The 26,681-nt window shown below is 37.2% G+C and overlaps 2 protein-coding genes across 2 annotated transcripts; one reads left to right on the top strand and one right to left on the bottom strand.

Moving 5' to 3' along the window:
- Nucleotides 1–4,600: 4,600 nt before the first annotated feature.
- On the bottom strand, nt 4,601–5,898 carry LOC145782430 (B9 domain-containing protein 2-like). The gene has a single exon (XM_082594214.1). It carries the CDS (start codon nt 5,869–5,871, stop codon nt 5,344–5,346), a length of 528 nt encoding a protein of 175 aa, XP_082450340.1. The 5' UTR covers nt 5,872–5,898; the 3' UTR covers nt 4,601–5,343.
- A 3,252-nt stretch (nt 5,899–9,150) lies between these two features.
- Nucleotides 9,151–26,681, top strand: LOC145782331 (intraflagellar transport protein 122 homolog). Its single transcript, XM_082594121.1, has 26 exons — nt 9,151–9,309; nt 11,703–11,854; nt 13,245–13,323; nt 14,008–14,084; nt 14,678–14,744; nt 15,474–15,620; nt 16,371–16,446; nt 16,753–16,947; nt 17,562–17,780; nt 18,145–18,285; nt 18,755–18,892; nt 19,242–19,406; nt 19,563–19,801; nt 20,152–20,305; nt 20,388–20,549; nt 21,329–21,495; nt 21,777–21,948; nt 22,397–22,499; nt 22,601–22,741; nt 22,851–22,948; nt 23,315–23,418; nt 24,011–24,176; nt 24,545–24,656; nt 25,288–25,472; nt 25,877–26,038; nt 26,256–26,681. The coding sequence occupies exons 1-26, from the start codon at nt 9,251–9,253 to the stop codon at nt 26,355–26,357; spliced, it is 3,582 nt and encodes a 1,193-aa protein (XP_082450247.1). The 5' UTR covers nt 9,151–9,250; the 3' UTR covers nt 26,358–26,681.

A 26,681-nucleotide genomic window follows, 5' to 3' on the forward strand; every position in this document is an offset into this window, starting at 1 on the left:
ATTTTCAACAAAGGGTTCAACTTCGGAATCCAAACTTTGAAAATTTGGGGGGGGCCATGGCCCCGTTCGCCCCCCCCTGGCTACGCCTATGTACTGTAGTGGGAGTAATTAACATGCTGCTGACAGAGTGATGTGGAGGACTGCAATCTGCAGCGGCGACCCCACTGAAGTGGAAGTAAAGCCAGAAATAGAAAAATATTACCCTACACAGATGTGCTATTCCCCAGACAGCAACATTCGTCATTTTACATTGACTCAACGTCTGTAGATTTGATTGCTTATACATTTTTGTTCCGTCTGTAAACGTTGAATCAATGTAAAAATGACAAATGCTGCTGTCTGTATCGGAGCTCGGAGTTATCTGGACAATGGACATCGATATCAAACAATTTCCAGCCAAAAAATTAGCTAATTGTTACATTATTTTATCGTCTGCAGACGTTTAGACTAATCAGTGAAAAAAATACTGATTTACTGCCTGGGTGGTTCCTTTGTGTTAAATGCATAAAGTGAACTTCACCATCTTCATTCAAGATTGATGAAAAGCAGTACAGCCAAGCGGATTGAACTAGCCTACACCTCCCACTGAAAACCTGTGTGACGGAACAATTCAATTAGTCTAATAATATTATTATCGTAACGCCATACACGTTGCTTCTAGCAAAAGTGTGCAAGTTGTTTGAATGCCAAGCGAGAGCATTGTAGACTTTTTTCTCTGAGTAATTTCTTCTGTTAAAACTTTAAAAGGAGTGTAGCCTAGTGGGTCGAAACAAAATTTCGTTTTAAAACACGCGTTTTTGTTCCAAACAGTTACCGTACTGTATAATGGAAAAAAAAGCCCGATATGACTTGTACACTCACACAACTTTTATCTGCAAAGTAAGATTTAAATTGACTAATAAAACTTTTCTGTTTTTAGTGAACCACCCAGCAAACTGTCCACTTGAAGCGGTTGACTGTCTCTTATCATTAGTCTCGTCCTGTTGCTCAACACAACAAACAGTGTACTGTACCAGCCTCATTTTTGTAATCAAATATCGATTTCGCTTTTAAAGCATCTTCAGTTTGATATTGTCAAGAGCCAGAATTAAAGTAGTAAAGAAAGAAAATAAGAGAAGAATAAAATAAGATAAGAAGAATTAAAGAGAAGTAAGATTTAAAGTAGTTTTTCCACAGATGATCTTTGGATATTGTTTTGTTGAAACAGTTTGTTTATTAAGAACATACCAAGTTTATCTTAGGTAAATCAAATTATTCTGATCAAACTACAGTAACCTTAACAGCATTTTTCTCTTTTAGCGGAATGTTCAACGATTCTCATTCGAATAAATCGGTTCTGTAAGTTCTGAAAGCTTAGACCAGAGGTTCTCAACCGAAGGTTCGCGAAGCGTTTTCAAGGGGTCCGTAAAAGTTTCCTAGATTGTAACATGATTGATAAATCTCAAGGTTTAAAAGTTGGTTATGCTTTATTTGTGTTGTGTATTACAGTAAGCTAATTCTCAAACTGTGCGTTGTTTGAAATTTCCAAGGACATCGCACAAAGGTTCGGTTTCCTAACTAAAAGAACAAATTATTGTAAAATACTTAATTCTATTAATGAAGCTATGTAGGACTGCAGGTACCGGTAGGTCAAATTAATTTTTTTGAGACAACAGTTTGAGGATTAATGCTTAGGCTAACTTATGTAGTTAGCGCCTTGTCATTTAATTATTGCATATTACTATTACGTCTTAACGGAATGGTTAGTGCTTTTTCAACACATCAAAGTTACGTAGGACTAGTTAGTTTATTTGAAAAATCAACCAAACGACAAGCTGTACCAACAGTGACGATAAACTAACAGGAATTTGCAAAAATGGATACAACTTTTTCGATTATTTCAACGTCTGCTAATCTATTTAATACTGTATAAGTTTTCAGCAATTTTTTGGTGCAGTTGCCCAGTAGAAAAGCACAAAAATAAGAATTAATCAATATAGCGGCTACAATCGCTTTGACGAAGAGTTTTAGAAATTTTATAAAGCAATACAAATGAAAAGTTGGACATACGTTTCACTTATCGTAATTCGTAATCATACATTCATAAAGCATACGGCATTTATCAACGAGCAAGTGTGTTTTCCTGTTCATTTCAAAACAAACTCATCCTGTCAACTACGCTAGTGCAATCTTTTACACATGTCCCATGGATAATACACTGGTAATTTACACATTTTAAATATCAAATACTGACACCAGAAGAAAAACGATGATAGTAAGTTGCAATAATGCAAAGGTCTAGAGCAGAGCTTCCCAAACTGTGAGCCGCAAGAAACGTGTATAGCGAAAGTTTGGTGATTAGAATGTTGCAGCCGTGGCGCAAGCTGCAAAGTGTCAAATTTGTTTGAAAAAAGAGTTTGCTTTGATGTTGCATTAGGTGGCTCTAAATTGCAGACAGATAACAATTGTTTGCAAAAAGGAGGTGTTTCCAAAACACTCCAAACCAGTTAGTCGACAGCATAACGACAATTAGAGAAATAAAACAAAGTAACTTCAGCGGGTTTAACATGATGTATTACATACACATTACACAAATAATAACATAATTAAAAATAAACTCTAACGTTTTCGACACGTACGTGTGTCCTCATCAGAAATTACATATCTGCAATATACATAAAATGAAAATTGTAAGGTAAATTTTACTTTGCACTATAACTGTATACTAACGACACTCCAGACTGAAAAGCACAACTGAACGAGTGACAAAGGAATGATTACAAGTAAATTATACGGTGGAAAACTTTTACCTTTACAAATGGTGGAAAATTTTACCTTACAATTTTCATTTTATGTATATTGCAGATATGTAATTCCTGCTGAGGACACACGTACGTGTCGAAAACGTTAGAGTTTATTTTTAATTATGTTATATTTGTGTAATGTGTATGTACTACATCATGTTAAACCCGCTGAAGTTACTTTGTTTTATTTCTCTATGGTTCAACAAAGCAAACTCTCTACCAAAGCTTTATAACGACAATTAGTTACAAATTCACGTGAACAAAAGTTCCCACCCTGCCATAACTGCTTACATTACCTACATTGATTAAAATACAACTTAAATAACTTCTATCATGTATAGTTTGTCCAACACAGCAACTTCGTTCAAAACATTGATGAAAGGCATTTACTTCGACAAAAAACATTGACGTATGAAGGCAATGTGCCACGGTAGATTCCGAAATACATTGGTATGCCGTAGATCAACAAAATTTAGAAAACCACTGGTCTAAAAAACTAAAGAGAATATATGCTCTGTGCAGTGGTGATTTCATCCATAATTCACAAAAGTGTTTTTTTATGATGTGTAATTCTCTCACAGGGGCTTAACATGACAACATTGTTGTGCAGTCTTTTATCATAATTATATAAAATAAACAAAACGCTCACTTTACATATCGACGGTCGAAAACAAGAAAGTCGTAAGTGACATTTTTAAAAATTCCTTTTCTTGCATTTTCAAAACCTATGTACTTAGGGCTATCTACTACTATTTTACTACTATAGTTACAGATATTAATGCTCAAAGTAAAAGCATTAACAAAATTTGAAAAAGAAAAAAAAAAGTGTTTTTTTGGCCTTTTACTCCAAAGTGTAAAAATGCACAAGTTTACAACTTTTTTGTTTTCGACCGTAGATATACTGCAGCAGCAATTTTGTCAACCCTTTTTTATAAATGATCAATCAACGCCATCAAGCTCAAGTATAGGAAAATCATTTGAATGCTGGACTGGACTTCATTTTTACAGTCGCGCTCAAAAGTTTAAGACCACCTGTCAAAATTTTGGATTCTTACAATAATATATGGAAATCATCTTAAATGTTATGTCATATTGGGTTTTATGCCATTACTGCAGTGTTATGTAACAGAGCCTTCTGTTTAAGCCATTATGAATGAGCTATTTCTTTCAGAAATAAAAAATTTAAACTCTTTTTCAAGATTTGTTGCTGAAAAAAATGGGCAAAAAAAGGAGCTTTTCAGCTGTGGAGAGGTCAAAAATTGTTATATTAAAGGAAGAAGGGTACTCAGAAAGAAAAATAGCCGAAAGACTAAAGTTCAGCAAGACAGCAGTCCATCAGGCAATAGTAAAATTTTAAAAATTTGGAAGTTTAGTGGACTTGAAAAAGGGTGGTAGACCCAGGGTTACCAGTTCAAGAGATGACCATGTGATGAGGAGGATGGTAGTGCGCTCACCCCCATGCTCCAGTAAAAAAAAATAGATCGGCTTTGTTGTGTAAAGGTACAAATGTAAGTACATCTACCATAAAACGCCATCTTAGCGATGAATTTGGCCTCAAAGCACGTGGGTGAGCGCACTTCCATCCTCTTCATCACATGGTCATCTCTTGGACTGGTAACCCTGGGTCTACCACCCTTTTTCAAGTCCACTAAACTTCCAAATTTTTTAAATTTAACTATTGCCTGATGGACTGCTGTCTTGCTGAACTTTAGTCTTTTGGATATTTTTCTTTCTGAGTACCCTTCTTCCTTTAATATAACAATTTTTGACCTCTCCACAGCTGAAAAGCTCCTTCTTTGCCCATTTTTTTCAGCAACAAATCTTGAAAAAGAGTTTAAATTTTTTATTTCTGAAAGAAATAGCTCATTCATAATGGCTTAAACAGAAGGCTCTGTTACATAACACTGCAGTAATGGCATAAAACCCAGTATGACATAACATTTAAAATGATTTCCATAGATTATTGTAAGAATCCAAAATTTTGACAGGTGGTCTTAAACTTTTGAGCGCGACTGTAATAACGTTTCATCTATGGCATGTAAAACCCACAACACCTGCACTGCACAGTGCACACGCATGGCTGTTTTTTTTTTGCTGAGACTTTTCGGTCATTTGTCCAAAATGACTTCAATCAATCAATCAATCATTTTATTTTTCGTCATTAACGCGTCCGGGACGAAAAAGATACTAACTACAAAAATCGATATAAACCTACCAGCACGTTAACAAACGGGAAAAGGTGGCAAAACCTTGAAAGGTTTAAAACCTTGGCAAACCTTGAAAGACTTGAAAAAGTTCGGTCATTTTTTGTGATAAAAGAATTTCCGTTTTGACCGAATTGACTATATATTTGTTTCGGACATTTTGACCGAATTGACTATATTTTTTTCGGACATTTTGCTAAAAAATCGGTCAATGACCGACAAATGACCGAAAAAAACCCAGACGCATGGTGACATACTACGAAGAAATATACATGTGAAGCTTTTTTAACATATTACATTACAAAATCCACTTAGTGGTACTTGAAGCTGCATCACATTTCAATGGTTTAATGTTTCTAGCACTCTACACCATACTTGTCAAAATTTCGAAAAATTAAATTGAGATCAATATGCACTTTCCCCATTGCTCTGGTATGAAGCTTATATCTATCTGCACCACTGTAGATCAGATCGGGACTCTTTAGTTGAGGACAGCCACCAACAAAAAACTGCATTAATTCTTCTTGAAATGTCCCATTAGGCTTCCAAGTTGCACACTCCAACTTGTGTCTTCCAGGCGAAGTAGGTACATGAATGAATCCATAACCATAAAGTTCATTCCTGCCATGCCCGTCTTGGTGCCAAACCTGCAAATGCAACCGAGGCCAACCTTGTAACCCTTTAGCTGCATAATGAACATCTATGGGATGCGACCAATAGGCGTGGTCATCATCGTCAGGTATATCAACTTGCGTTTGACCTTCTTTAACACCAGCTATCAACTTCCATGCACCTCCAGCATGCAAACCCCATTTGCAAAACAGGCTGTGAGTTGGAAACTCACTAGCCCCAACTATCTGGCCTATAACATGAACTTCAGCCATTTGCTATACCATTCTCGCCAATATCAATACCCCTACGTATCACGACAACCTGAGGAATAAAACCATACAAACTAGTAAAGAATATTCAGTGAACACATTTGAGTATTTATTTGAAACAAAACAACTACATATATACATTTTTTCTTAATTGTTTTATTGTCTCAAATTTCTTAACTAAACCTATCTAACATTAAGTAAAACCATCAGTCAATCATATACCACAGGAAAAAATTGAATAATTGTATCAGAATTTTCTTCTCGCTTATATGCTCCATTCATTTAATTATATATAATAATTGTCTTTGGCCAGATGTTCAAAGAAAAGGAAATGAATTGCATGATAAACATTTATCGACAAGCAAAAAGAGAATATTCTCCTTTTTTGCATAATTGTCTTCGACTTTCAAAAGTGAAGTGATAAAAATAAGGTCACAAGACAGATATGTGCAGTCAAAAGAAAGCTAAAGACTATAAACCCATGCGTAAGACAATAAGACATCATGCTGCAAAGATCCAATCTTCACACAGCTGGACTTCGTTAAGACCATTATCAAAGATAAAAAGTCTGATGTTGCAGTTTGCGAAAAGTGCCTTAATTGTACAGCATCTTTTAGGTCAACCGATAAAAAAGCACTGTTGTATAACATAGTACTAATAAACACCACCCTGGATCGTGATGAGTGAAAGCTAAACATGTCCATATCGTCCGCCCCGATAGCTCAGTTGGTTAGCAAGAAGCTTCAAGATCAAGCAGAGCTGGTTCACTCTCAGGGGGTGTGCTTGAGCAATGAATTCTAAGGACTGCTCTCTATTCAGCAGCACCTAATCCCTAATGGATGGAATAATTCCCCAGCAACAACACTTCAACAATCGAAAACTTCACTTTGCCAATCTCGGTAACCGGCCCTGTGTCAAAAACCTCTACAAGTATGCAAAACTACCAAGAATAACCTACCAAGGCTTCGTCAGTCAGAGGATAAAGATTTAAAAATCAAACCTTGTCAGACCTCATCCTACCCAGGAAGAAAAAGAAGTTTAATCAGAATTATAAACAGTTGTAAGATTTTACCACATATATAGGTGTTTACGCTCACTGCAAATGAGATAGTACATTGGTTACACACTTCCAAAAATCATGCCTATTCGCAAATAACCTATTTTTTAAAGTTAAACGGATCAATTAAATAATCATACAAAAATGTCTAGCAAATAGGATAAACAATTAACCAATCGCATCCATACATCTTTGAAAAATTAAAACTTGTGGTACTCTTGTAGTATAACTAGGTACATTTGAGGCCTTGCTGAAAAAGGCTCTTTTTGAGTTTATCAAACGTTGCGAAATCTCAGCTAATATTTCAAATTTGTTGTTCATGAAATCGGATTCTTTCTTATTGCCATCATTTCATAAACACTACAAACAAACAATTTATCTCGTATAACCTTATTCTGAATGTGTCTAGTTGTTTATATTGGCATAGCCTATGTCTTATAGTGCATGCAAGTGAATTTGTTGTTTTGTTTATTTCGCTTCATATCAATCGCAAGGTCTGAAATAAACATTTAATAATAAGGCAATGAAAAATGAATCTTTGTTAGTAAAGGCAAAGTTTTACCTTAATGAAAAGTGGCTTGAAATAAAACAAAACTCTTTGAGACCCTGCTTGTTCGACTCCAGCCACCCGCACTTTGCTGTTGTTTCTCTGGGCAAGAAACTTTACGATAATTGCCTCTACCCAGTGATCGATTTCGAGTAATGGGTAGTGCCAAATTTACCAGTTATAAGTAGAGTAGACAACCGGAAACAGACATTGCCGTCGGCTGACATTGCCGTGGGTCAAGTGTACGTCGGAAGGCGTACACCGATGTATAGCGCTCAAGTCCGCTTTCCCGCAATGTAGGATAAAGATAAGAAAAAACAAAAAAAAAACTATTCAAAACAAACTTTAATTTGATTTGGATGATTTTTAAAGTAGCCTACCGTATCGGTAGTTTTTTTAAGGTAGGGTTAATTACCTTTTTTTTAAATCCAACTTCAGCCCTGATTTTAGGATACAAAATAATATTTTAAGACCACTGGTAAATCTGGAATTGCTAAACTGCTAAATTACTGTAACTCATATGGATGTGAAAATTGTTTAGCCTATTTAAATAAAAAGCATTATGGTATTTCTAGTTTTTTTAAGGTACACTGGTACATGGCTAATTTTATTCTCGCTTAAAATCTAAAATCCACTATTTACACTGAATGTGCATGCCTCTATGCCGTTGGCTAAACTTGTAGGCTCGATATGATACATCTAACAAGACAATTTTACACAAACTAAGAAAAAAATGCAAGTTTTGGGGAAAGTGACCAAGCATCTCCAGGATCTGTTACTGTATGCCATGATACGATAACAAAAAGTTATGATGAAAAAGTGTATTTCACCCAATCATCAAAATCTTCCATCCTGGTTTATTCCATCTTGTCCCATGGCTCTTACACTGTCTAGTCTAGCTAAATAACCAGCTTTGCAGTGGAAAATAGAAATCACCAAAACACATTGTTTAATGCATAAGTTTAATTGTAGCTGTTCGAAGTTAAAAAGTTTTTCAACACTTTTTGCTATTTAAAATATAAAAAATGCAAGAACAAAATCAAAAGTACAGTTTTTTTATGTTTTTATTAAAAAATATAATGGTTCTATGTGCACTTTTGAAAAAAAATATTGAGAGTTTTATCTAAAATGCGTTGTTTTACCAGAAATTCTAAGAATGACCTTTTACGTTTTTTTGTTTCGCTTCACTGATTGTCTCTAACAACTATTTTTGCTTGGGCGATTCCCACAATTTTTTGACAAAACAAAATTCAGTGTAGCTTAATAGCCAGTGGCTGAGCTTGAATTGACCTACTTGTTCAATGATGATTGTTTCAGTAAATTTCTTCAATGAAATACTGTAGGCCTAATAGGATTCCATGTCAGTATATCTAATTTCCGATGCAATAACTCGTCAATAAGTAGGCAACCTACCCTATGCATTTGAGATTAGAAAAAGAGTGGTAAATCGGAGCTGGTATACAAGTCCCTCCCCCACCCCTTGGTAACTCATGACAAAGAGGAATTGACTAAAACATGTGGGTTGAAGTGTGTGAACAGTAAAGCAAAGGTAAAGTAGTTTCACCCTATATGTTTGGTCGAGTCCTGTCTTTGTCATGAGTTACCAAGGGGTGGGGGGACTTGTATACCAGCTCCGGTAAATCATACAGTAAAAATTTGTTGGTTTGCAGAATGTAGATTAAGCAATTACCCAAGTACATCTCGAGTGCAATTATATTTGTTACCATATTTATACAATTAACGTTTGTTTGAATTCTTCTGGATTGTACACATTTATCATGAGGACGGTTCCTCTCTGGGCTGATAGAGTCCTTGATAAATCTAATTTGGGATTATGGTAAGTTGGCTTTGTCAAAAAATTTTCACTAGATGTAGCTACTGATTTTGTAAACATAGAAAGTAAAACTATAATTGTTTATTTTTATGTGAAGCATATGACAAAATTTGTTTTGTTTGAAAGTGTAAGATGAGTTATTTCAAGATTAATAGATTGCATTTCTTGCTTAAAAGGCAATATAGTCTTGAAAAGCATATCACACTTATTGAATCAAGGGCATACAAAGCCGAGTAATGTAATCAGATTTAACATTACTTGGGTTCGTATGCTTATGGTTCAACAAGACAAACATTCTACCAAAGCTCTATATCATATTTACATTTAAATACAAACATCTGCGTACCGGTACTGGATTGGGTGTTGAGCACTGCTAGCGATAAACATTGAATGTTGGCATACCGCATTATTAAATTTAAGTGTTTCTTCAAGAATTTGTACAATAACCACATTTGTGTTTAATTGTTATACTTAATTGTTAAATACAAACTATACTAGGCAGGTTTATGGTTACGTACTATCTAAATAACTTTATTTAATAACTTTATGATGAATTTAAATAATTTGTTAAGTGAGAATGTATTTGAAGGTACAGCTGGTACACCCAACTTCGAGTCTTGCAAAAATTTAGCAGAACTGTTTCAAATCTCAAATTAGCTGAGATGGGTTACTTGGCTTATAAAGAATTCTTAAAAGAAAGGCAATAATTATGCTTTTCTAATGCAAATAGTTTTACCCCACATTATCTACAGCTTTAAGGATATCAGTTAGGATTCTTGCGTATCTTGATCTATATGCTGTAAATCAGGGTTTCCCAAACTTTTTTGGGCCACGGACCACTATTTGTGAATCTGTTTACTCGCGGACCCCCAATACAAAGGCAAAAATGAATAAAACCGAATTTTGTTTATTTAAAAAACTGACAACATCAATGGGACGGATGGGATTGCTTCTTATTACATAAGTCATCAATTCTCGGAGTTATTTGTGAAAGGCAAACTCGTAAGTCAGGGTCCATGGAAAGTCTGGACCTGTATTTTGTCTTCATATTGGTAAGAGCTGAAAATGCTGTCTCACACATGGTCGTGAAAAAAGGCAATAAAATTTTAGTTGCCTTTTGAGATAGTAATGGGTATTCCTCCACAACACTCAACCAGAAAGATGCAATAGCTGTTTTTATTGAAACTAAGCATTAAAGTTCAATCAGATGATAATTCGGCTAATTCTTCTTCTTCGTGTCCTGACAGATCAGTGTTTGTAACAACAAAAGGGTTTAAAATCCAGTCAAAATTCTCATATGTCTCTTTTAAAAAGTACTTCTTGAAATGTGCAGAAAGCAATTCCAAATGTTGTGTAACGTCATAGAAAATCAACTCTGTATTAATTAAGGATTTCTTGGTAATGTAGTCACACAGAACAGGAAACATATCAACAACAATTATTTATCCTTGTTTTCCATATGTTGAGTTTCTTTATGAATGCTGTTATTTTGCTTTGAGTAGGCTAAGTAAAATGTTCGCATCTCTTCCCTGAAGTGACAAGTTCAATTGGTTTAGAAGGTTAAAAATGCTTGCCAGGAAGGCCTATGCAAGTTTTCCAAGCCAAATTTCATCGGCTACTAGTGAAGCCAAGTCAGCATTGTGCGCTTGCAGGAAAACTGAAACCCCTCTCGCAGTTCAAATACGCGCTCTACAAGTTTTACTATTAGTCCAGTTTAAATCCGGTGATATCCCCGTTACCGAGGGTGGCCAGATTCACCTCCAAGTATCGCAATCGCCTTCACACCCTGCCTTCACATCAATCTGTCTAACGCGTCCTCTCTTGTCAAGCCCACCTTGCTGCTTTCTTCCTCCACTTGCCTTTTTCACGTTTTCTTGGGTCTTCCTTGTTTTCTACGACCTTCCACTTGCAACTCCAGCGCTCTTCTCAAAACATCATCTCCATCCCTTCTCAAAATATGCCCATAACACCTCACACCCACCAGTTAAAATGGAATGTTCAATACGAGAATTTTTCGTAAACAACTTTTTAACTGCAACGAAGGTGCAACAAGTAAGATTTACGATACTGGATAGCAAAAGCTTTCGGAATCATTTAAGTTGTAAAGAACAGCGGCAATTATCTTTGACAGGGTACCTACTGTACAACGTAGCCTATATGTGTGACTTTCTAATTTCTAGTCATATCGCCACGGACCACCTGTGCAGTCGTCGCGGACCACAGTTTGGGAAACCCTGCTGTAAATAATCACAATAAACTGTCATACACCTAAACAATGAAACAACTTTAGGTTCAATCATAAGAGAGTTACCGTAAACTAAAGTCATCCATGGTTATGAACCCAGGTGTTGTACATCTTTAACCAACCAATACATTTTATTTTTTTCTATTCACAGTGTACATAGAGTCGCTTTCAAGCCTGATGGAACACAGCTGTTGGTTGCTGCAGGATCAAGGGTCCTTGTGTATGATCCCACAGATGGATCATTAATTCAGCCTCTAAAAGCACATAAAGACACTGTTTACTGCATTGACTATTCTAAAGATGGTTTGTATTGTTTAGCCTAGAAACTATTCAGCGTTTAAAATAAATTTAATTTCTTCATTTGTTGAATTACTGATGCTCACATAATAATTTGCATTTGACAGGGTTGATCGGTTTAAACCGGGCAGTTTTGACCACCTATTACTGGTCAAAACCCCTTTAGTGTATGAATCAAGTTGCTTTTCAATTGAATTAAAAATATTACCCTCCATGTTTAGTAATGATGTTCAACTATATTTTGTTTTGATCAACAATAACCTAAATGCTGGATTTGGAACAAAAAATATTCAATTTCTCTGTTTATTTTTAATATTTCAATCAGTTGGTTACCGTATTTTGCGGACCATAAAGCGCATCCGATTATAAGGCGCACTGTCAATAAATTGCTTTGATTAGTTGTTTGTTCAGACATAAGGCGCACTGGGCTACCTACAGAACGCAAAGTATTTTAAGGAGTATGGGTTACCGTATAAAGCTCATTAAACAAAAATGCTTAATAAATGTAAGCAAGTCACAATAGTACAATGAGCAAAAGAAAAATTGGGCCTAGTGAATATCACAGTTGCTAGTTGCTTTTACCGTAGTTTATTGTGTAAGACGGTGGTTTATTTATATAATAATAGTATCGGTACAGGTTTTGAGTGTAGGCAATAATGCACTACTTGATCCATACATTAGGCGCACTGGCTTATAAGGCGCACAATTAATTTATGAGGAAAAAAAAGGATTTAAATTGCGCCTTATGGTCCGTAAAATATGGGTATTTTAATTATTGAGAAAATTCAAATTCTAAAAATAAGTTTCTGATGAACCAAAAAATGCTTGGTAGAACGATGAACAGTTAGCACAGCCAACTGAAGTACCGTACAAGAGTTTATTCCAACAAATTTTTTTTTATGAAAAACATTTGCCATCAAATTTTGCCTGACAGGTCGGTATTGGCGGCCATGAATGAAAGTTCAGGCGGCCATGGCCGCCAGCTATTTCGAGGCCTGCATATCAAAATGGTCACAACTCACAACTACTTTTATATTTCCTAAATAGCCCAGGTAGCCGACCATTCACTACATAAATAGATTTTTTCTGGGTTTTGACCGGTTTAAACCTAGTTTTGACCGGTTAAAACCAGGTTTAAACCGCTTAGTGGTCAAAACCAGTTTTGACCACTTATTTTAGAGATCAACCCTGGCATTTTATTTTGTATGTGCCTTGATTAATTACCGGTATATATTTTCTGGAGACATTTGCTTTTTGTTCCGGCGTAGGCTACTAATTGAAGTTTTGTAATTAATTGACTTAATTGCAAAAAATCATTCAAGTGCTTTTTTTGAAGTATTTTATGAGAGCCTGATAAGTTTTCTACTTTTTTTTAAATTTAAATGTTTTATTATAGGAAAGCGCTTTGCCTCAGGCTCTGCTGATAAGTGCGTGATCATATGGACAGATAAACTGAGTGGAATACTCAAATATACGTAAGTTGTAGGTTCATTTCACCAACGGTGTTTGTAAAAGTTACCTTTATCATCTTTTATGTTGATAGAAACTTTAAGCTAAAGAGAAATTTAATTTTAGATTGCTTCATACAATTGGTACAGTAATAAGTTTTGTCTAAAAAAACAATTTACTGGTTGCAACATTGCTAAGAGCAGGCTACTTCACAAAGGCATGTTGATATTTGAATTCTGTTCATTTGTTTTTTGCTGCTTTAGTGCTGTGTTGTCATTTAAATGCAATGCTTATTTATCTTTGATAGCGTTTGTTATTGTCACAGCATGCTTGCTTGTCATTAGCACTAGCAGCATTTATCTTGAATTCCGCATTTATTTTATTAATCCATTTATTAATTTTATTTATTTATTCCATTTTATTAATCCATTTATTAGTCATCTACTCATCTAATCCGCATTTATTGTGAAAATTACTTCAGCCTTTAACAAGCAAAAATAATGTTTGGCAACAACAAGTGCCTCGTTTCTAGCACTAGTTGCAACATGCTAGAAACGATAATTATCCTGATGAACACTTAAACCTTTTAGTAGCCTATTCAACCAGTGCCTATAAAAGGTTTGTTTAATCAACAAAGATAAGTGCCATATTATTTTATATAGTTTTTCATTGTACACCATGAGTTTCATGTGTTGTTAAATACTTTTCAGCCACAATGACTCTATTCAGTGCCTGGCATACAATCCTGTGACTCCACAACTAATCTCCTGCTCTAATACTGACTTTGGTGAGGCCTATTTAATATTATTTAAATTAACTTAAATTTTACTGTAAAATCTGACCTTTTTAACAAAGGTTTCACATAAAAATTAAGAACTTTGTACAAATAAGATCTTCAATATAATAAGTGCAAATATGACCATAAAGAAGCATTGCTTTAATACACATTACAAGAATAAATTTATCAACCTAAACTTTTAACTGATACCGTACTGGTATGTTAAATAACATGATATGCGTTCTTCTAATGCAAACTAAGCTGAACTATGACGAGATGTATAAGGTGATAATCTGCTTTTATTCTGACGTTTTGTCAATCAGACACGACTGACTTCTTCAGGAGGCTAGGTCAGACTCAGGTAGGTCTAGTGACCACCTATCTAGCATGGCAAAGAACAGGACCATGTTGCTGTAAGCCAACCAAACATGCAAAATGAAATCCAACTTCTAAACAAATATATGATTTTAACAATATTTTGTTGTATAAATCCACACTCTTTCTTGTTTGCAAATCTTCAACTTTTTACCTGTTTGCATATAATTGTTGTGCAACTTTGCTGTGTATGGTTAAAAATCGTTTGTTCATTTGTTTCATTCCAGGTCTGTGGGGGCCAGAACAAAAGTCAGTCAACAAACACAAAGTAAACAGCAGAATTACCAGTTGCAGGTATGTTTTGTGATTTATTTATCCAATAACTTCGAGCAAGCTTATGGACATTTAAAGACTGAACATTTTCAACTTGAAATCGCATCGAAGTTATAGCAGACTTCATTTTTTTAGTGAATTGTTTGTTGACTTTTATTTGTTCTGGTTTAGTTCAATTTGTCAAATACAAATAGACGACAACTTTTCCTTGTGTTAGACTGCAAAAATGCAGTCATAAGGAAATCAATCCTTCTGTTTCGATTTCTTACCTCCGAATGAGTCTTTTCTTAATGATCCTCTAAAATAAAGTGTTTATTACGCATATTAAGAGACTTAATCATATGTTGACTTCAAGGATCAAAAATGATATGGTATAACAAACAAATTTATTTTTCACACATGTCAGTTTGACTCGTGTAAAAATAAATTCGTTTGTATTATGAGACATGTAACCGAGTCGTTCATATCAAGCATTGTTGCGGGTTTGACTCCTGTCAGAAGATATAACAAATTTTTAAGTTGTGACAACGCAAGATTATTATTTTTAAGTCTTTATCAGAAAATAAATACAGTCAGTAACTATCTGTTTATTGCACTGATCAGTTTATAAGTTGCCTTTCGTTTACTTAGAAAGATATCTCATACAATCTTCGTCTTTCGAAGCGTTGTTGATAATAATGTAATTTGTCTCATGGGCTAAAATCATTGATGCTTTGTGATAGCGTTGCGTTTTCCTTCTTTTTCTTACAGTTGGACAAATGACGGCCAGTACGTTGCTCTGGGCTTGTTCAATGGGGTCATCAGCATCCGGACCAAGATGGGTGAAGAAAAAATTAAAATCGAGCGGCCCGGTGGCTCGCTCTCCCCGGTGTGGGATCTGAAATGGTGTCCGAACAAGTATGCTTGCGTTGTTTTCTACAACACGAGATGAGACTAAAAACATTGTAAGGTTGTCACTAAGAATGGGAACGTTATAATCAACATCTGCGTGAAATTGTCACCGCTTTATTGTTTCATAATTTCACTACCAAATAATGTATTCATTTTACAATTGTAGATTGAACCTTCTTTTTTTAGCCTAATGCTGCTCAATATGCAGCATTAGGCTTAAAAAAGAACGTTCACTGTACAGCACACTTGTAAAATAATTAGCAACCATGCTACTGAAAGCGAAACTCAAGTTATTCCATAATGTATTCGTGTTGTAATTCATTTCTATAATAAAGTTTAATGGAACTTCAGTAACAGGGTCTGCTACTATTCGGCGAGTCCTATTTGGCGAGTCCAATTCGGCTAGTCCGATTCGGCGAGTGCCCTATTCGACGAGAGCCCTTTTCGGCGAGTTCCCTATTTGGCGATTTTTTAAATTTTTGTTTTTTTTAATTATTGGGTACACCGTAGCCTAAATATCATTGCCGCTTTTACATCGTCTTAACGTCGCTAAACGTTGAAATAAGACCCTAACCTCTAACCCAATAATTAAAAAAAAAAATCAAAAAATCGCCGAATAGGGAACTCACCGAAAAGGGCTCTCGCCGAATAGGGCTCTCGCCGAATAGGGCACTAGCCGAATTGGTCTCGCCGAATCGGACTCGCCGAAACGGGCCATTCCGTCAGTAGCAGCCTAACATTTGTTTTTCTTCACAGAGAAGAGGCGAATGACTCACTTGCTGTGGTTGATTGGGGTCAACATTTGTCCTTTTACCTTTTAAACGGAAAACAGGTAGGCTAATCCACATGTCTAACACTGAACAACATTCTGTCTAATTTTCAGTCTCCACTCTCGTTTATCCCGCTGAAATATTTTGTTAAAACAACGTATAGTTTTTTACTCATTTTTGTTCTGAGTGTCAACTGCTAAGGTAAACATTTTTCCACCAATGATCGAAATAATATACCAAAATAGGAAATAAATCTTTGTTGACTTTTTTGATAACTGTCAGCTAAAGTTTAGTTTTTTGCACTTTTAAGTTCATGTCTGCGCTAACGTATCGAAAACATTCTTATTGCATATAAATGCTAAACGCAGATCGGCAAAGACGTGAAACTCGGCTATGACCCATGCTCTGTGCAATACTTTGACAAGGGAAAGTATTTGCTCATTGGGGGTTCAAATGGTTTGTGCAATCTCTACTCCAGGGAAGGTGTCAAACTTGGCCTCGTCACTGACAGCAAAGGTGGATGGGTGTGGAGCATAGTACCAAGGCCAGAAGCGTCCTCTGTGGTGAGATACTTATCAATATGCCCTATCTGTACCAGTACCTACAGTTGGTTCAGAGTAGGCGCTTTTGCACACTACTTTTGTTTATTTTTCGGTATGTTTACGAAATAGAATGTACGCATACTTTTTCAAGATTTGCGATTAGCCTACTCAAATAGCATCCAGATGCCTCAAGTCAGGCACCATCCATAGTTGCTAAAATACACATTATCTTGAGCAAATTTTTACGTTTTCCACGGTAGATACATCACACCTTTAATAAAGAACTTGAAAGCTTTCAATTAACGTAATGCCTTTCATGAAAAAAAATCGATTTTATTTGAATAGCTTTCAAATGGTTACAAACCTCATCGGAATGGTTTAGTGGTTAATGCGTCCGCCTCTAAATCGGTAGGCATAGGTTCAAAACCTTTCCGGTAAAAATGGTATATATTGAATCTAATTCCTGCTTGGCACTGAGCACCGGCTGGATTCGGGTAATAATGTACTCAGTTGCGCCTCCATACGGCTGCGTTGACACTGTCTAGTTTGTAAAGCGCTGAGGAGCAACGTATTCTGCGATACAGCGCTACATAAAAGCAAACATTATTATTAAATCAATCTTCTCTATCATCCAGGTTGTTGGCCATCAAGATGGCACCATTAGTTGTCATAACTTGACGTTTTCCACCGTGCATGGCTTGTACCGAGACATCTACGCGTACAGGGATAACCTCACCAACGTGATGGTGCAACAACTTGGATCGACCGTCACTGACGGCGACGACGGCACCAAAATTACCATACGTTGTCATGACTTCATTAAGAAGATTTCTGTTTATAGAGATAAATTAGCGGTAATTCTTTATATTTTTAGTATAGTTTTGCGTACTTTTGAGTAAAGTTTGGAGATCGTTTAGTGCGTAGAATTAGAGCCACGGTGCTTACCATATTTAATTATTTATGTTTAAGTTTTATTGCACAGCATTGCATTTGTAAATTATTGTGAACTTGTGTTTGTTCAATGCTGCAATGTTTGCATGAGGATTTTGATTTTTTTTAGTAGTACCTGAAAACCTGTTACTAAAGTATCTGTTACGTGAAAAAGCGTTGTACAGTTAATATATATATTTTTTTCAATCAAAACTATTAGCTTCGCTTATTTTTTTCCGTATCTATCCAGTATCTAATTTAGATCTTGCCGTTGCTCATCATATGCAGGTGCAACTGTCCGACCGTATAGTCGTCTATGAACTGGTTTCCAACGAACCGATGCCCGCGTACAAGCCTATCAACAGAATCATGAAGCAGTTCGAATGCAACTTGCTAGTCGTCTGCTCGGTGAACATCATATTGTGCCAGGTGAGGTGATTTATTCATCCTTTTTCAAAAATATGATTTTGGTAAAAAGGTGATTTTCTAGAACCATAGATTTAAAAAAAAAAAAATTTGCTTGTATGGTACTTCAGGGTCAAATTTACCTTTGTTTACCGTCTCCATAGCTTAGTGGTTAGTGTGTCCGCCTCTGAATCGGCAGGCATGGGTTCGATACCCTGTTGGGTCAAGGGATTACTATTTTTGCGATTAATTGTAAGGTGTTCACAGTCGTTGATTTCACCAGCATCTTTTTTTTTCTTTTCTAATGAGGAATTGTATATATTCAAACATTTCTTTAGGTTTCTGTGCGATTACGCTGATGTCATTTGAAGACTTTTTTTTAATTCCTAAGTTTACATGCGAAAATTGGAACCCCTGATCAATTAAAAAAAGACTTTCCAAACAGTAGAAAATCTAAATAGCGCATCTGTATTGTTTTGTTTTCTTCCTCTAGGAAAGCAAGCTCACTTGCTTCTCCATGGATGGAGAAAAGCAAAGAGAATGGCTACTGGATGCCAACATCCGGTACATCAAAGTGATCGGAGGCCCGAAAGGTAGAGAAGGACTTCTACTTGGTTTGAAGAATGGCCAGGTAAGAACCCAATCATTGCATCCCTACAAGTCATAGCATAAAAGAACTAACACTGTTCCGCAGGGCCGTCAAAAGGATAATTTGGGCCCGGTACCAATAAGATTCTCGGGCCCTGAATCAAAACACTGCTAAAAAAACGCTATATCCGAAAATACGCGGTGGTTTCTTCAAGTTCTCGGGTCCCTTGGAGAGGTCACGGAACCCTAACACTACCTCGGACCCGGGTTCAAAAGGCAATGCTATTGCTGTTACGTGAAATTATGTGGATTTTTGTGTGGATGCCCTAACAACAGTTGACTTTCACCTGTTTACACAATGGATTTAGGTAAACGGTTCCCCTTTTTTACAGGTCCTCCAAATTTTTGTGGACAATCCATTCCCTATAGAAATGCTGCAGATTAGCACTCCGATCAGATGCTTGGACTTGAGCATGAACAGGTCAAAGCTGGCGATCATAAACGATACTTCAACATGCTTGGTCTATGATTTAGCCACCAAAGAACTTTTATATGAGGTGAAAGAAAATTTATGTTACTTGCCTTTTTATAGTGTGTCACTAATTTTACAGGTCAATGCAAAATGGTTGTCAATGTTAAGCATGTAGCATAAACGTTCTCAGAATGTAAATAAACGAACTTTTGTCGTGTACGTAACAACCTACATTTCACAGGAACTCAATGCAAACAGTGTGGCTTGGAACACACAGAATGAAGACATGCTTTGCTACTCCGGGAAGGGGTTTCTCGGTATCAAGGCTGGTTCTTTTCCCACCCACCAACGTAGGCTGAACGGATTCGTTGTAGGTTACTGTGGTTCTCACATATATTGCCTCCACGTTCACGCCATGAAGAGCGTTGATGTACCCCAATCGGCGCCCATGTACCAGTACCTTGACAGGCAATTGTACAGGTTAGTTACAGTAAAGACAACAGTGGGAGTGCAGATAAAACATTGATATACTTACTAAGGGGAAATATTTTAAGAATCCTTGATTTGGCCATGATTGACTTCTGCTAAAATGTACACTTGTACAGTGTACTGTACACGTTTCGTGTTTTTTGTTAGTCCTTTCTAGGTTTAATAATTTTAATTAACACCTGACAAGTTCTGTCCTCCTTTAGTCGTCATTTGTTTTTGCTATATTTTACTGCGTTTTTTACTTTTTATCAGGTCTTTCATTGAAATTATTGATTCTGCCGTCAAGACCAGCATATCCATGATCATCCGATATATCTAATTGTTTTGTTTGATTATCGCAGCCAAGCTTACAAAATCGCGTGTCTTGGAGTCACCGACACCGATTGGGATCATCTCGCCCAGAAAGCTCTAGAAGGCCTCAACTTTGAGATCGCCCGCAAGGCTTTCACAAGGACTCGTAACCTTCGATACTTGGAGCTCATTCAAAGCATAGAGGTTGGCTTACAATTCCCAGCTTGTTTTGCGAATCGTAAAGCTGTAACTCTGTTCAAACTACAATAAATTCTTGTAATTACAGGATCGACAAAGACGTGGTGAAAATGATACAGATCTTTTTCTTGCTGACATCAATGCTTACCGAAGTAACTTCAACGAAGCTGCTAGGCTCTATAAGAAGTCTGGACACTCCCAAAAAGCTGTGGACATGTATACAGATCTTCGTATGTTTGAACTGGCTAAAGTAAGTTTCTTTTAAATTTTAAAGCATGAGAAATCAGAGATGTACGTATACGCCGCAAATTCTACGCCGCAGGCTTGCGGCGTAGACTTTTTGTTTACGCTAACGCTTGCGGCCACATTTTTTTGGATAGTTTGCGCTTGAGGCTACGCCGTAAAGTTTTCGCGGTTTATTAGCGCATAGCGTCAACGCATACTTTTTAATGTCTTTTTTTCGCTACAACACGCCAATAGCCTACCTTCCAGCGCTGCAGTTGAAAGAATCTTTTCAATGGGCAAAGACATATTGAAACCAAAACACAGCAAAATGTCAGATGAACACTTTCAGATGCTTGTGTATCTTCGTGGAATTTCAAAATATAACTTGTTTGTTTCGAGTGGTTTATACCGTGTGAATGTTGGGCACCTTGCAAACAAAATTAGTTTACGCTAGTGTACGCGCTGACGCCGCCAACTTTTTTTACAAGTTGCGTTGACGCATACGGCGTATGTTTTTTCGAACGTTTGCGTTTACGCTGACGGCGTCAATATTTTTTGTATGCGCGTACATCACTGTGAGAAATACAATAATCAGACTTATCAACCATTTTCACAGTACCACTTAGCAAAAGATGCTTTTTTACTTCATTTCAACGTCGCTAGATGTAAAAAAAGCATCTTTTGCTGGCCGTGATATCGAGTAGCAGATTCAGTTATCAGAAACTGGACATAGAACAATAAAACTTACTGTCCAGTCGTGAGCTCTTGAAAAGCACATCTAGTGACATGTCAATGTGTGTACAGGATTACGTCGAATCAGCTAATCCCGTCGAGCACAAGCAGCTTATCGCCAAGCAGGCGACCTGGGCGCAAACCACAAACGAACCCCGTGAAGCGGCAAAGATGTATCTGGCTGCTGGTGAGAATATGAAAGCGCTGGAGATCATAGGACAGCACGGATGGACAGATATGTGAGTGGTGTTTAACTTTACTTATATACAAAAAGGATCTCGTTAACCCACTGACGTGCCAAAAGTCAATCGTCCGCTGTTCCAATGTATGCTGTAACTTCTGACCTTGTAAAAAGCGCAATGCTTGTCTGCAATGGACACATTTCTATATAGAAACACTCACATTCCGTTGCTGTATTCGAAATCTTTAATTCCGTACCACAGACATACATATTGACAACAAAAGGCATTGCTTCATTCCTACGTCATTTCCTTTAGTCCTACGTCATTTCCTTTCTAAGGTTGATTGAGGTTGCACGGAAGCTTGACAAAGCGGACAGGGATCCTTTGACCTTGTGCGCACTGCATTTGAAGAGGCTCAAGCAATACGCCTACTGCGCTGAGGTTTTCAACAAGATGGGAGATCGTAAAGCTCTCGTGCTCCTACAAGTAGAAACGAAGAACTGGGATGAGGTATTTCTTCGTTTTGCTATGTTTGAAAGAGGAAGTTATTGCGATTAGGAATTTAAGATTGATGTTTTGAAAAGTTTATTTGTGGTACAGAATTTGAATAGCGAGGAGAAGGTTTGGCATTGCTCGGAAGCTGCAGTACTGCAGTCGAGAGTCAGACGAAAAGTATTGCAGCTTGGAGCAATGGCAAACCTTCTCGATTAATGTTTTAATTGAGATCCAAAAGCAGCTCTACTGGTCACGGGAAAGACTAATGTTCGAGATTTAACTGCTCGGTAAATTCCGCAAGTGCTTGCATTTTTTTAATGTTTTAAACTAAACTTTCTCAAGATACTTCTTAAATCTACTGCTGCACTTCCCCCTGTTTCGAGGGTTAGACAGATATACGCAGCCAGATACTTATGTTTGCTCTGTGCAATGAAAAATTAATCTGTCTTCTTGAACCTTATAGGCTTTCTCTCTAGTCGAGCGATACCCAGAATTCAAAGATGACGTCTTTGTCCCGTACGCTTGTTGGCTGGCTGAGAACGACAAGTTTGAAGAAGCACAGAAAGGCAAGCGACCACGGCTATAACAAAATCTATTTTTTGACTCAGAAAATACTTTTCAAGTTTGATTTTACATCTATGTATAACTGTGTGTATACATTTCACAGCTTTTCACAAGGCTGGTCGTATATCTGAAGCATTGAAAGTTCTGGAACAGTTGACTGACAACGCCGTTGTGGAAAGCAGGTTCGATGACGCGGGATATTATTTTTGGATGTTATCAATGCAATGCTTGGACATAGCAGTTGGTATGTTATCTAATTTTTTTTGTTCAATTTTACGCTTGCGCAAGTGATTACATGTAATTAGATGTGGCGTTGTGGTTTCATAAAACTAACAAATATTTTTCCAACGCAGATCGCCCTGAAAAAAACGATGAAATGCTGAAAAAGTTCAAGAAATATCAAAAATTAGCAGAGATTTACTACGTCTACCATTCCATCCAAAGATACACGGTACATTCTCCAATACTGAAATTGTTCACTTTATGCTTGTATCACCCTTACAACAAGCCTAATTTTTTAAAGAATGCATGCAAAACGAGTTACATCATTTGCTATGACCATTATCCTAATGTTTATGCACGTTATTTGTAAACAATCATCAATATTTCACCTGTGTGGAATATGTAAAATAAAATAATTCTAACCACATCAGCAATTTCTTGTTTTGGGAGACAGCGTTCTTGGAACGTTTGGTAACAGCATGGCATATATGTTGATTCAACGTCCTTCTACGTTGGTACAACGGCATTTCACGCCGTTTCAACATCTTGCAGACGATGTTCCGGTTTAGTTTCAACTTACCCCGTTGCTTCGCAGGATGAGCCGTTCACATCCCATCTTCCGGAGGCTCTCTTCAACATCGCGCGCTTTCTCCTCCACAGCATCACTGGGATGACCACTCCGAGAGGCGTGTCTAAAGTGTATCCTTGATTTTCTCAACAAGTTATAGTCCAGGCTTCCCAAGCAAAAAAGCCTGCTTGTTTCTCGGCTGAAATTAGTTTGGATAAACTTCCATAAACCGCCCATTTGGCATTCTCCAAATGTTAACAACATCATTTTTCTCTTTAAAAATTGCCAACACAATTGTTTTTCTCCTTATCAATGCTATCGATGTTTTAAGGTGTATCTGATAACTTTTTAGTATAATATTGAACTAATAGTATTTTTTGTGATGTGCGTGCTATAGTGTTCGATAAATGGGAGTTAAACAGAATAGTTTGGGTAAAATGGAAAGATACTGTGAAGGATGACCTGCCAAAAAAGAACTTCGAAATTGAAGACGCCAACAATAGAGATAAATGTTGGAGTCAATGCAGACGACTGGTCGACCCTGATGTTTCGGGATTGTCCAGGCTTCTTTGACGCAAAATAAAAAGAATTAATATTTTTGCTAAAAACTATCATGCGGTACTTGTTTATAATGTGTAAAAGAGTGAAAGTTCCTAAAATCCATGCAACTACAGTCTTGTCTTTGTGTTATTTTCTTGACTTGAATCTATCCGACCGTCACAGTGCGACGTTGTACGCTCTGGCAAAGCAGAGCAGATCACTGGGAGCGTACAAGCTTGCCCGGTTCGCTTACGAAAAGCTGCATTCCCTCAAGTTGTCGATGCGATTCCAAGACCTGATCGATCTTGGGTCTGTGACCATCAGATCGAAGCCTTTCCAGGACAACGAGGTATGATCGCTAAGGTTGATTATTTCATCGCTGACGAACCGTAGACTTGCTGTGTATGTGTGAAACAGGTCAGATTATATGCTGGTGACTTTTCCAAGTGATTATAGTTGGCAATTTTCTAAAAATCGTAAGATTGTTTTGTTTTACCCTTGATCTTCGAAGGGTTCTAACCTGAAGCTTAATCTGTGCGGTATGCTGCGGTAACAGTATCTTCAAACGTGCATCCATTCATTTTTCGTATTGGTCAAATTTATAAAATCTTTCTTAGTTAGCCGGACTTTTGGCCATTACTGTTGAAATAACTACCATGGCGTTACAATTTGTGTTTGTTCAACTCCAAATCAATCTCACTGGGTAAAATATTTCAGGACCTACAGTCGATGTGTTATCGTTGCTCCACAACTAACCCTCTGTTGAACACGCAAGGTAGCGCGTGTATCAACTGCAAGCAGCCATTCGTCTATTCATTTTCATCTTTCGGTAAGTTCATCGTATGGTTCAGCTCGGTAAGAAAACGAAAGTAGCAGCTGCGAGTGCAATATGCGATATCCCAGCATGCCAGTGAACCCAGAAAGTGGTAAAAAAACTAATGAGGTTTGGAAGTTAAGAATTCAAACACAATTAAAACCACTTCAAATGCAATGAAAGTATTTCTTCAGCGTAGTTAGATTCACTGTTTCATCGGTGTCCTTGTTCGATTTACTACTGCAGCAGTAGGTTATAGGACAATCATATGGAGACTTTTGTGTTGGTTGGTTTTGAATCTTTATCCTCGGACTGACAAAGCCTTGATAAGTTATTTCTGGTAGTTTCGCATACTTGTAGAGGCTCTTGACGCAAGGTCGGTCACCGAGATTGACAAGAGTGAAGTTTCCGATTGTTGCCGGGGAATTGTTCCACTCTTTAAGTGCCGCTGAATGGAGAGCAGTTGCACAAGTTGCGTTGCTCAAGCGCACACCCCGAGAGTCGAACCAGCGCTGCTTGGTCATGAAGCTTCTTCGTTCACGAAGTCACGCGCTAACCTACTAAGATATCGGGGCGGACAACCAACTGAGCTATTGTGTTGCACTGATGGTGTTCCCCGATTTATTTTTGGTTTGATCTCGTGCAGAGGTGCTTCCCCTAGTCGAGTTCACTTTGGAACAAGGAATAAGCGACGAAGAAGCGTCACGGTTGATCGGTTCCAACTCGAAGAAGTCGAAAAAGAACGAATGGCAAGGCGAGAACACGCAGACGTTGCGTATGGACATGGATGACGACGACGATCCGTTCACTGCGAGATTGCTCACGTTTGAGGTACTTGACAAAGGCTCTCAAGCAAAGTTTCCCTTTTTCACACCATGTTTTTGAAAAATAAGATAAGTTTTATACAGTATACCCAGAAGCACATTGAACATTAAGCCTACGTTTAGAATACAGTATTTTTTAACATATCTAAACTAGCTTGGCTTTTCTTAATCGTCGTAGGTCGTGCAATTCCCATGATATTCATCATTTGTTCATTGAGGAATGAGGATGTGCTGTCGAGATCTAGCATGCGCACTGCGCAGGCACTATAAGTGACACGTAGAAAAAGGACAATTAGCGTCATTTAAGCACGTGGCAAAGGCTTACTTTATTTTCACTCCAATGAATAGGCTACATTTTTTCTGACAACATTGCATACTGTAAAATGTTATCGATGTGAACACTTGCTGCAGGGCGGCGGAGACTATGTTCCTGTGGTTGTCAATAGAGCTGTACTGCGCTCAATGTCACGACGTGAGGTGCTGATCAAGCGTTGGCCGAAGCCACTTCAGCATCAATTCTTTAAAAATCTAATGCCTGAAGTCGCTGTAGCGATGTGCGACTCCTGCTTTCAGGTAAGCCACTGTTGCGTTGAAATTGATGGCGGTCTACTCTACTGAGAACTTCGTGTTTACATTTGCCATAACTTTTGTATTCTAGGCTTAATTTGAGATTAAAAATGCTGATGTATAACCCTTTCACTCTTCATCACTAGAAACGCATTTATTTTCTTGGTGGCAAGAAAAAGCTTCATTTTCATTCTAATGAGTGACGTCATGAATTGTTATTCAGATGTTCCACGCCGACGATTACGAGCTGATGGTTCTACAGAAGCAATATTGTCCGTTTTGTCGTAAAAAGTCACATCTGAACGACGAGAAAGGGGACATTTAAACAAGATTCTTCTAGCTGGAGCCTGACTTTCAGCTCACCAGATAGAATGTTACACGGTGAACAAGTGACAACTGCTCGTAGACTACTGTGAATATCTTTCGTAGGATTTTAGTAAGATTTTGGTCGTTGATCCCATTTTGAAAACTGATAAAAAACATATTTCGAAGTGTCCTCAAACTGCTGCTTTGTGGAATGCATTCAATTATTGGGAAACCTTTAATGTGAGTTGAAAAATGCAGCTTGAGATAAAGACGTGATGTTTTTGAGTAACAATGCGTTAACGTGATTTTATTTTTATATCAGATGTTCTTCAAGACTATCGCA

The sequence above is a fragment of the Aplidium turbinatum genome, chromosome 13 (assembly GCF_918807975.1).
Source record: "Aplidium turbinatum chromosome 13, kaAplTurb1.1, whole genome shotgun sequence".
Lineage (NCBI taxonomy): Eukaryota > Metazoa > Chordata > Ascidiacea > Aplousobranchia > Polyclinidae > Aplidium > Aplidium turbinatum.